Source organism: Phaseolus vulgaris, chromosome 9 (genome assembly GCF_051622355.1).
Source record: "Phaseolus vulgaris cultivar YP4 chromosome 9, ASM5162235v1, whole genome shotgun sequence".
Lineage (NCBI taxonomy): Eukaryota > Viridiplantae > Streptophyta > Magnoliopsida > Fabales > Fabaceae > Phaseolus > Phaseolus vulgaris.
Genome location: NC_143506.1, coordinates 33838295 through 33851107, shown reverse-complemented (window position 1 = coordinate 33851107; position 12813 = coordinate 33838295). Strand labels below are relative to the sequence as shown.

At 31.9% G+C, this 12813-nt stretch overlaps 1 protein-coding gene across 1 annotated transcript; it reads right to left on the bottom strand.

The window, feature by feature from the left end:
- Window positions 1-849: 849 nt before the first annotated feature.
- Window positions 850-5467, bottom strand: LOC137822737 (auxin efflux carrier component 2). The gene is given in 7 exon segments (XM_090295568.1): window positions 850-1019; window positions 1137-1213; window positions 1303-1460; window positions 1868-1953; window positions 2071-2170; window positions 2172-2303; window positions 4397-5467. Coding segments are annotated over 7 exon segments (1596 nt in total). The 5' UTR covers window positions 5373-5467; the 3' UTR covers window positions 850-952.
- Between the last annotated feature and the right edge of the window lie 7346 nt (window positions 5468-12813).

Sequence of the window (12813 nt, the reverse complement as noted above, 5' to 3'; positions counted from 1 at the left end):
ATATAGATAGACATGTAGACACACCCATACAGACAAAAAAAACACATTAGCACACACATGCAGACACGAACAAACACATTCACACACGTGTACAAACACACACACACAGAGACACACACAAGACATACAATAAAACACATACACAAACTTATACACACGTGCACACACACATAATATATTTATATATATATATAGAGAGAGAGAGAGAGAGAGAGAGAGAGAGAGAGAGAAATAGATAGAAAGATAGATAGATGGGTTAGTTTTCAATAATTTCTATTACACAATAAGTTTTAAATATTTTTTAATCACATTACATTTTAAACTATACTATTGATTTACATGTGTATTTCGTTTAATTAGATTTGTGTATGGTTATAACATATTAGGTGAAAAGAGGCAGAACAAGACCATTGTAGTATGGCTAGCTCGTCCTGCCTATGACCTATCGAGTTGACAAGTTAGGCAGACCGGACCAATACAAGTTGAAAGGTTGACCCATCTCATTTAAATGACAGTGGGTTGGTGGGTCAAACTCGACCCATTTTACCACCCCTAATATTTATTCATAATTACAACGGTCACATGATTAACTACAATAAAATAAGTTTTCTTTTTTAAATTATATTTACATTGTTCTTAAAAGGGATAATATGTTCTAGTTAACAAACATAAAAATACTAGTTTACGTTAGTGTACAACTCCTTAAAAAAAGTTATTGATATTTGGCACTCCAAATAAGAAAAATAACTTTATCCATCAACTTTAATATAAAACCGTTAATTAAGAATGTTTTAATAAGAAAGTTCAAATAAATGTAAACAAACAGGGGGATAATGAGCATAATTTGAGGCAAACATAAGAAGTTAATATAATTTACTTAAAAGATATATTAATTTAGATAAGAAATCTAACAATACATGTCATCCATCCTATATCCATGTGAAACTTGTTATTAAAGTCCAAGAATTACATAGTAAATTATTGTTACAGGCAACACAACCACCATTCCGAAGATGACCCTGCAAAAAAAGTGTAAAATCCTTTTAGAACTTCTATTGATGTTTTTAATCCATTTCTAACCAAATGCATTTCTTATTATTAATAATATTTTTATAAAAAAAAACACACACACTTACGTTGTACTGAGTATGTCAGCGTGGAGATTATATTCTCTTGCAAATACAAAAGGGACAATTCCTTGGGGAAGAGCAGCCTAAAAAATTATACAATATTGATATCATAACACAACTATATTATAAATTCAATTTGATTAGTTTGAATCACAATTAGCTTTTATTTCACCTGAACAATTGTAACTCGTAAAAGAATTCCATGCATACCAACTATTTTGGAGGTTGCAAGAATAATAAATGGACCAACCAAGAACTTCAATGCTAATGCAAGTAAAGTCAGGGTTTTTCCACAAGTAATGATCTTCGGTTGTAATGCCATGAATAAACCTGATCAAATCAGTAAACCACTGTTATATAGTCACTACAACATACAACATAAATTAACACAATCCTAAGAAGTACATGTGAAATAGGATTTCTCAGCAGTTGGTTTTTCATATAGTTATTAATAAGCAAGATTTTGGAGAAACTTTTCTGATGATGTTGCTTTTAGGACACAAGAGTATGTAGTTCTCTTGGAGTCTTCTAAGTTTGGTTGGATATCCCTTTTATTCGACCTTCTCTTTATAATAGGATTGGAACACCCCTCAAATATATCATATTATTTGTTGATAAATAAAAACACAATCCTAAGAATATTACTCCATCTTATACAAAAATAGAGGGCATTATAATAAGATGAACCCAAATTTGTTGGCAAAAAATAGAAAAAAGTGTTGGAAGGAAGTAAGTACCAAGACTGAACATGACAATTCCTAGTCCTGTATTAGAAATTATTTCAATGGAACCTTTTATAATGGATGGCATTTTGATGTTCCACCTAGCACATGAAACAAGGATTGAATTATACTAATAATAATACTATTAACAATAGTTTTTTTTTTTTTTTTGTGGAAAAACACTTAAAAACATAGTTAGAAAGAAATGAAAAAAATACCTGAAAAATATGAGAGACCAAATGAGACCTAAAATACTTGCATAGGTATTAGGGTTTCTTATGAGATTCCTCCAAACCATGGTGAGAATAAGATTTATCATGACTATAGCACGTGGCATTTGTTGATTTTGTATCAACTTCTTCATTTCTCACCTCTTTTTGTCCCATTGCCATTGTAGGTTGTTCAGTTTCTTCATCAATTACAAGTCCATTTACTGCTACAAATTCTCTCACTTTGTCATTATTGCAAATTTTATCCACCGCAATTGGCATGGGTTCCACAAATCACAATTTGTAACTTTTCATTTATTTTATCCAAACTTAAAACTTTCATTTAATATGCAATCAAATATTTCATTTATATATATATAATATACAATCAAATCAGTTTCAACATATATCCATAAATTTAATGAAATTTTAGAAACACGCACTACAAGAAAAAATGATTTTAACTTAAGTTTATTTTTACATTATCCATAATTAAAACCTCTATTAAGTCCTTTACCTAGGGTTGCAGCTTCCTCCGCGAAATCATCCATGAGGAATGTGTTCCTCAAGGGTTTTTTAAACCTCGGAAAAAGTATTTTAGAACCCCCCGTGAAATACTATGGGTTTAAAAACCTTTGTCATGAGTTTAAAAACTTCCTTAAAATACCATGGGTTTCACAACCTTTGTAAAATACCATGAGTTTCAAAACCTCCATTAAATACCATGGGTTTAAGAACCTTTGTAAAATACTTCAACTTCATTTTCCACCATTTCTAACGATCCTCCTGACTTTTGTCTTCAACCATAGACACATTGCTCTTCGGCACAGGCTCAATGGCCGCCGACAGCAGTCCTAACAAGGAATCACAATTCACCCACACTTATGTTTATTATATCTAAGGAGAAGAAACACTAAATAAGACATTATCTTCTTCTTACTCCAATATTGTTTCTTCCATCACCTTAGTGTCCCAACTTAAGAACTAGTGTTTACTACCGCTTTATATATCCTAAATAATTGCATTATCTGCTAGATGTGGACTTCAAAGCATGTTTGTTCTTAGTACAAGGATTTCAAAAATTGCAAGAACATATTGCAAGGAGAAATTAACTTTATTACTTCTCACTTTCATAGTGAATTAATTATTGGATGCATTTTAAAATAAAGGTCTTAATTTAAAATATTTCAAAATTATGAGAATTAAATATTAACAATTATAACTAAAACTAAATTTGCACATAAAATATACATACATCAAAAGCTAAAACAAAATAAGTCAGGTTTTTTGAAGTATGAGATTATAACAAAAAAAATTAGGAACTATATAAACCAACTATCATCAATCATAATAAATATGCAAATACTATTGAAATACTTATTATCCAAGATTAGTTGTTGAGATACTTATTATCCAAGGTTATGTTGTGTTTTTAAAACAAATTTTTGAAACTTTAGAAAACTTATTTGTAATGTAACTTACACTTTCAAAATTTTAGAGAATTTAGTTATAATATATAAAATATATTAAAAATATATAGTTTTTAATTATTTTTTTATAAATAGATTTAATTATATTTATTTATTGAAGTTTGAAAAATCTAAAGTGTTTTATTGATGTTCTACAACAAATCTTTGAAATTTAATGAAGGTCAAAATAACTTTTGTTATTTTGTTGAGGTTTTAGAATAAACTTTTGAAATTTAACGAAGGTTAAAAAAATCTTTGTTATTTTGTTAAAATTTTAAAATAAACATTTGAAATTTAACGAATGTTAAAAAAATCTCTATTATTTTGCTGAAGTTTTAAAATAAACCTTTGAAATTTAACCAAGGTTAAAAAAAAATCTCCATTATTTTACTAAAGTTTTAGAATAACCTTTAGAAATTAACGAAGCTTAAAAAAATCTCAATTAAATAAATCAATTCCTATGATTATATTAACATCTGCTAAATAATATTCGTTAAAACTTTTTTTTGTTGTAGTGAGATATTTACATATATAAATTAGTGTTTGAAAATATTCTATGACATGCTTTTAAATATGGTTAATTTTATTTCACAAATGATTGACTATTACACATTTTAATAATCTTAGAAATTTATTATAATCACTTTAAAGTTCAAACTAGCATGTCTTTTAGACAAATCAATATACCATATGTAACTAACTATGCTTGATGGTGAATAACTTGCTAACACTATTAACTGTTTTGTAAAATAAAATAAATCATGTCTATATTTAATCATTTTTAACTGCTTTTAAAGTAAAATTATACGTATAATTAATTACATTTTGGTGGTAAATGACATGCAAGATTTCTCAATGAGTGTTACCTTTTGAAGCAGCAGTTCCGTGTGGAAAATCAATGATGGCAAATCCGTTCTCTTCATGTCTCTGATTAGCATCAGAAGTTGATGATGCATTCAAGCCCCGACCACTGTTAAACCCTGGAAACTCCGGTTTTGGATAGGGGTATGAAGAAATAAAACCACTGTTAAACCCTGCAAACACTGGTTTTTCTGAGGGGTATGGATAAACCACGTCACTCTTGCTCCTCCAAAACCTTTTCTCATGCATATTCACCATGCCTTTCTCAAAACCTGCATTTTGGAGACTAGACGGTATAGGTGTTGAATATGACTTGTTGAATGCAGAAGGCTTGTTTATGGACATAGAACGTGACATGCTTCTCACCACCACGTGGAGTTCTCCGTTTTCTCCAATTTCTGCATCAGCATGCAATGGCTCTCTACCGTTTAGAGAGCTCACACTTGAATCAACCCTTAGGGAGGCAATGGCTCCGGCTGTCTCAGGAAATTGCTCTGAGATGAGAAGCTTGGCTCCTCTGTATTCAAACATGAACAGCAAGAGAGTGAACCAAATCACAATTTGGAAAACCACAATTTGAATCATGAGGGTGGTTGTGAAGTCTCCATACATGGCTTTGAGAAGAGGGACCCCCATGATGAGTGTGTTGGGGAGAGTGGAGAGTGAGAACAGTGTGATTGTCAAGTTAATGCTACCCCACTTGGTGAAAGTGTTCCACAGAACAAGTGCAACCAAAATCAGAACCTTTTGAAGAGAGTCCGCGGCTAAGAACCTGAAGTTCATGGTGTAAGGGTTATTGTTGGATATGAAATGAAAGAAGAGGAAAGGCACTGCAAAAACCGACACAAAACGGTTTATACCAGAACACTGTTCTGGGGTGAAGATCTTCCACCAACGGACAGAGCCATATGCTAAGAACAAAGCCACGTAGAGGGGCACAATCGCTGCCACAACTTCATACAAGTCTTTACCTTTGATCATAGTTGAATCAAAGTAAGGGTAAACAGTGAGAGTGTGTTCTTGTTGGTTTGTGAAATGTTGTTGTTGGTGTTGGTGTTTAATGGTAGGAAAAAGGGAGGTATATAACACATCATGGAATGAACTTTAACCGAATCGTAGGTTGAAGTGGTCTTCGTCCTTATTAACGTGTCACTTGATGTTTCACAGCTGGAAATCAATATAATAAAGAAAAAGAGAGATGATATATAGATAATTTTAAAACTAATTTTTACGAGTAGTTTTGAAATTACATTTCACCAGTTTAATTATAGTATTGTCAAAAGTAACACTTTTAAAAAAAGGAAAATTTACTTTTAACATCTTTATTCTTCTAAAAATAAATTATAAGTGAATTTTTGTTTTTTATACAATTTCAGTTTTAGACTGTGCAATTGAGTTATATTCTAAATTATAGATTTTAAAATATTAAAATTAATATTATACGATGTATTTTCAAGAAATATATTTCAAAATATATAATTTAAAATAATTTTTTTATGGATGCAGAATGTCACATATTGAAGTTACTCCTTTAAACAAATTTGAAAAAAATTATATTACAAATTAAAATTCTCTTTACTTTATTATTTAACTAAAGCTAGAACTGAATTGCATACACTCAAAGTCAAGTCTATTAAAAAAATTTTAAAGAAGTTTTAATCATTACACTAATTAAGTTTTGTTGTCATATTATGATTATTATTATACTTATTAGTAAGATTATCAATATTAATATAGTTAATAATATAAAAATTATTAACATTATTAATTATTTTTAATATTATTAAATATTATTATTATTTATGAAAATTATAATAATATTTTAAATATTATGTATATAATTATTATGATAATAGTTGGTAGGTAATAGAGATTCGTAGGTAAAAGTTTGTAGGTAAACAGATTCGTAGGTAAAAGTTTGTAGGTAATAAGATATGTGGGTAATAGTTGGTAAGTAATGCTGAATTTACTTACGAATTCATATTTGTAAGTAATGTTGTTCGTAGGTAATACTAAATTTACCTACGGATTAAAATTCGTGAGTAAAAATCCATAGATAATACTTTCTTTTTTTTAATGAATCGCATTTTTTGTTTAAAAGTCTTAAGAGTATTTCTTTGCATTTAAAGCAATCCAACCTAGGAAAAAAGAGTTTTAATGAAAGTTATAACTTTAAGAATTGATTTAACTAATATAGATTTTTTTAATTTTCGTTAAGTTTCAAAGGTTATTCTAAAACTTCTATAAGGTTATTCTAAAACTTCTGTAATAATAATGGAGGTTCTTTTAACCTTCGTTAAATTTTAAAGATTTATTTTAAAACCTCAATAAAATAATGAAAGTTTTTTTAACCTTCACTAAATTAAAAGATTTATTTTAAAACCTCACCAAAATAACAAAAGTTTTTTTTTAACCTTTGTTAAATTTCAAAGATTTATTCTAAAACTTCAGCAAAATAACGGAGGTTTTCTTAACTCTCAGTATAGGTTCCAAAGATTTATTCTACAACCTCAACAAATTAACGAAATTCTTTTTAAACCTTTATTAAATTTCAAAGATTTATTCTAAAATCTCAACAAGATAACAAAGGTTTTTTAACCTTAGTTTAACATCGTTAAATTTCAAACATTTTCTTAACTTTTTATCCATAACTTTATTTAATTTTTATTTTATTTGATTATACAACTAAAAGTGTTGATAACAAAGAGTTATTGTAGTGTTTTTTATAAGTGTTATTACTTTAATATTTAATTGCGTGTAGATTAGATACTCCTTCCATTAAGTTTATATCAACGACGTTAAGTGTTGATGACATGACGCACACAGTAACATTGGTTTGCACGCGTAGTATTGTGACATTATCTTATATGAAATTTTTGTTTTTTATTTTAACTTTTAGGCAGAATGAAATTGGGGAAAGGAGATTAAAGAAGAAGGGAAGCATGAGAATGTCTATCGACGATGATGCACAACACTAGTCTCTCTCAATCCTCGATGCCTTCTTTTCGAAGAGCATGACCCATTTGAGGAAGATTTGGATGTGAATGGTGGTGATTATAAGACCAATAATGAAGACCCACATGGGAGCTTGCAATCTTTGCCTTTGATTTTGCTACAATTTATCTTTGGTTTTGCTGCATAATAATTTTTGCCTTTTGGACCTTCAAGTAGGTTTTTGAATTTAAGATGAACTCTGAGATGACCTTCAAGTTGCCTTTTGAATTCAAGAATCTAAATCGTCAATAGTGTACCACAATCATGAAAATAAAGAATACATAAACTTAGAAATCAAGAATCCAAATCGTCAACACTACACCACAATCAAGAATTCAAATCGCCCAAATCTCAAATCACAGATTGCAATTAAACAAGTCCTAATATCTTTTTCCCAATTTCTTCATGTTTAATAACCTTTCAAACCCTCCAATTGCCACCCTCTTTATAAATTTGTTCAATTTCATAGTGCACGTGTGTCCTTCTGTGTGTCATCATCAACACTTAACATCGTTGGTGGAAATTTAACAGATGGAACCAACTTAAGTATATTTTTAAAAAATCTTATGACCAAATTGATTTTTGTAAAAACCATTGTAGTAAATTGAATATTAACCAAAAAGGTAATTATACCCAAAAAAAATGGTATCTAAAGTAGTTTCTATTATTAATAAAAATTTATAAAACAATTTCTAAATCGATATCTAACAATTAGCTACTAAGGTTTTAACTACTAGTACTAACTACTTTATATTCTAAATTAGTATATATTAATCTTTTAGAGACCAATTTATAATATAAAATCTTAGTAGCTAAAACCTTGGTAACTAATGGTTAGATACCAATAATTTTTTAGTCTCTAAAACAATATCTAATTTAGTTAATATAGTGACTAATTATTTTTTATTTCTAAATTTAATTGTTATGTAATGGTTATCTTGTAGTGCTCAAGCGACATATTGAAAAATCAATTCAAATTTATTATGACAAAACATCTTTCATCAAACATTCGATCAAGCGATTATTAACACTTTAGAGCTAAGCAAACATGACATTTAAGGAATCATTTCACACCCAATTAAGATTATGAAACTTAAGTTAAAAGTAAGATCCCTTTTAAGTGTTTATACTGAATGTTTGGAATATAATCTCGCAAACCACTATAAATAGATCATTTTTGTTGATCTAAAAGAGGATATCAGTTTTCATAAATCCTTCTTATCTCTAATTAATTCTTCCTATAGCTTTTTGATTTAGGTAGAGTAGTCTTTTGTGATAACATTGTTCTTTAAAGGGATCAAAGCTAATCATAGACAACTAGGAAATTGACTTTCCTATTAATGTGATGGTATTTATTCATATATATTTTGAAATGTGTCACTACTATGAAATTGAATGTATTTTCTCTTAATTTTCAATGAGTGTGAGTTACTTCTTCTATCTTATGTTGGTAATCCAATATGCTCATAATGTTTGCATTGGTATGATAAAAGCCCTAATTTTTTTATTTAGAATTTTAAAGGGATATTTGGAAAGTGAACTTTAGAATTAATTTTGATTAAAATTGTTTCAAGATACTAATTTGCTTGGAATATATTTTATTATGTTGATTTGTTATGTTGTTAAAGCATGAAGTGTGGAATAATCTACGAAGCATACCTTTAGAAATCTTGAGGAAAAATGTAGATATTGATTCTTAGAATTAGTTGTGATTAAATTACTCAATATATTAGGTTTCATCAAACATCCATTTTCGTGTAACAAACCAAAATATTGAATTGTTAATATGGATCTTAGTATATTGATTATTTATAACATGATGCTATGGAATATTTGTTATATATAAGAAGAATTGATATTTAATAAATATTCATAGACTTTATTAACAAGAAATTATAATAAAGTACTTTTAAAATCATGTCGCATAATTATTTGATCGCAGATATTTACTTGTACTCGTGAATGCTTAAGATTGAGTTATTTTCACTTCCATATAAAATGCATATTACTTTAATGGTTTTAATTATTATATTTTTGTATATTTAAATTATGTATTATAAATATATACTAAATATGTAATTGGAAAGATTATATGTAATTTATCTGTTTTAATGAACTTAAAAGTGCATATTTTATATATGTTACAAGTTTAATCTCACACAAAATTCTAAATAAGTTTACACTATTAAATAATTTAATTATTATTTTTCACCTTATTTTCGTTTAAAAATTAAATATTTTGTGGCTGAATATCCATGTCACAATCTTGTTGACAACCTTCACCTTCTTTTTCTATTATGGTTTTTTTGAAATATTTTAAAAGAAAATGAATTAAACACATGAGAATTTAAAGTTTTATTTAATGGCAACTACAAGATAAACTATTTAGGTGAACATCGAATTTCCTTTATTATAATATGTTATTGTTATTATTATTCTACACGTTATAAGGTTATTGTTATTTTTATTAAAAATAAATAAAATAAAAATATTTTAAAAATATCTCAATCCATTTTCAAGAATTAAGATTAACAAGATTTAGGATTTAACTATCACACGTAAAACCACATCAAAAGAAAAACACATGAGAATTACTTATGTATTGCTTTCACTCATGGCAGCCTCATACCATTTTCCAATTATTATCCAATTTAGACTCAGTCAACGTGACTTGCACCAAACCATAGAACATCATCTGCACCATTCTAAAGCTTCATCTCAACCAAGTGACCACCATTGACGCCAACTAGCACTCTAAGATTTGTTAAAATATCATTATCTATTTCACTTTTTCTCTTTTTCTCTTTATTTTTATTTACAAATACCTTTTCTTTAAAATCATAACAATACTAATTAATTTTTCTTTTTTTATGTTTAATTTTATTTGCAAAATACACTAAACTTTTGAGTAGTAAGGTGAATATTGGTTTGGTATTTATTTAAAGATATTAAAATAATTTTTGTGTCACTGGATATATTTATTTTATTTTATTGGTCCTGTTTTCTTTTATATTATAAAATAGAAAGTGGAAGCTGAAAAAGCGGAATTGGATTGGAAACTTGGTCTGACTAAAAGTGGTCTTGCTATTCCAGTGCGCACTTAGGATAAACCCCTTTCCAAACACACGGTTTACTTTAACCCTTTCATTTGTTTTCCACCACGCGGACACATCCCATTTTCATTGACCGCGTCAATTGCGACAAGAATACCTCAATAATACTTCTCCGTACCCCAATCCTTTAGCGACAACAATTGACATCCACTGTAGGGTCAAGGGACATCGAGTTTCAAATACTAATAGATGGTATTAACCGAAGCATGACAAGTGAGAGGATATCTGAAGTTGACCAGACTGCATTGTTGTTATATCTGCAGAGAGAGATGACTGAGCTGAGAAGGAAGAATGAAGAGGTGAGTAGAAAGAACGAGCAAGAGATTGAAGCTCTCCGCAGAAAGAACGAAGACATGAAGAAGAGGCTGACCGTCCATCATACCGACCAATCTTGTTGGTAGGTCGGTCACTTCCCCTCCCAACCCGAAGGCGGTTGAGGAGACTAAGGACAGGGCCCCCACTCAAGAAATGGATGGCGACTCTTGCCCCAACAAGTTGGTTCGCACAACCGGTACAGTGGATTATGTGCATCGACATCCGTTCACTGATTTCATCATCGGTGTCCCACTGCCAAACAAGTGGAAGGGCTTCAACAGGGATCGCTACGATGGGACGACCGACCCAGATGAGCACATTGACGCTTACACCACGCACATGACAATGCGGTCATGTGCCAGGTATTCCCCACGTCTCTAAAGGGAGGAGCTCTCAGCTGGTTCACGAAGCTCCTTCCTTTCTCCATCATAGCTTTGCAACGCTGATGTCCAAGTTTGAGACACAATTCGCCACAAGTCGCCCACACCACCTGACCTTCATCGCCATGGTTGGCATCCGCCAGGAGAAGGGAGAGTCTTTGATAACCTTTGTTGACAAGTTCAACAAGGTAGCGATGAGCATTCAAAACCTCATCCCGGATGTAGCCATGCACCACATGTTGACAACTCTATGCCCAGGATCGTTCGTTGACATCCTCTGCATGCAGCCGGCTGGAAACTTGGACGAGCTCAGGAAGAGGGCCGCCAAGTATATGCATTCTTCTCAGACGGTCGTCCATCAACTGGTTGATGGCGATCATCTCGACACCCCACTTTGCAATGAAATTTCCTTCAACGTCAGGAAACATCCTCACGGTGCATGTGGATCAGAAGGTTGCCCGGGAGTGCTACGTCAAGAGTCTTAACGTAGAGTCGTTACGCAAACCCCTAGACACTAAACCTCTCGAGAACAGAAATCTCCTCACAGAAAGGACAATCCTGTCCCCATGGAGCATACGGTCGCCATGGTAGACCTTAATCCCCGAATGAACGAAGACAGGCTGGAAGACAGGATGGAAGCCAGGGAGAAGCTATGTCGAGTGCCTCTTCTTGATGAATAACACAGTACCTATGTCGTCGCGGCCATAACAGTAGTCGAGGTTGAACTAATGCATGACACACTGAAGAAGAATGTAGACCTTTTCGCATGAACGGCATCCGACATGTCAAGGGTGAGCCTGGACATCATGACTCACAAGCTTTCGGTATTCAAGGAGGCCTGCTTGGTCCCATAGAAGGAGAGAAACCATGGTGACAAGAAGAGACTCGCGGCCAAGGAAGAAACCGAGAAGCTCCTCACTATCGGCTTCATCCGTGAAGCTCGGTACACTACACGGTTAACCAACGTAGTGATGTTCACCAAGCCAAACTGCAAATGAAGAATGTGCATGGATTACACGAACCTGAACAAGGCCTGCCTGAAGGACTCATATCCACTCCCAAACATTGATCGGCTGGTAGATGGGGTGGTCGGCAACAAAATCCTCAGTTTCCTGGACGTTTACTCTGGGTACAACTAGATTAGCATGCACCCTTCGTGACAGACAACGCCAACTACTACTACAGGGTAATGTCGTTCAGGCTAAAGAATGCTTGAGCAACCTACCAACGGCTCATGGATAAGATCTTCAAGGGTCTTATCGGTCGCTGCGTAGACGTTTATGTGGACAACATCGTGGACAGGTTTGACTCTTTCGAGCAGCACATCAAAGACCTGGAAGAGGTCTTCGAAACCCTCAGGCGCACGAGTATAAGACTCAACCCTAAGAAGTGCACATTTGGGATTTAGGGAGGAAAATTCATGGGCTTCATGCTAACCCACCGGGGGATCGAGGCCAACCCGGACAAGTGTCGAACGATTGTCGAGATGCGGAGTCCCTATAACGTAAAGGAGGTCCAGTAATTGATGCAACGTCGCAATCGTCGAGTTGTGAAAAACATAGCTAGAGCGACGTTCTCAAAAGCTTGATACCAAATTTCGAGTCCTTGCAACACTTTTCT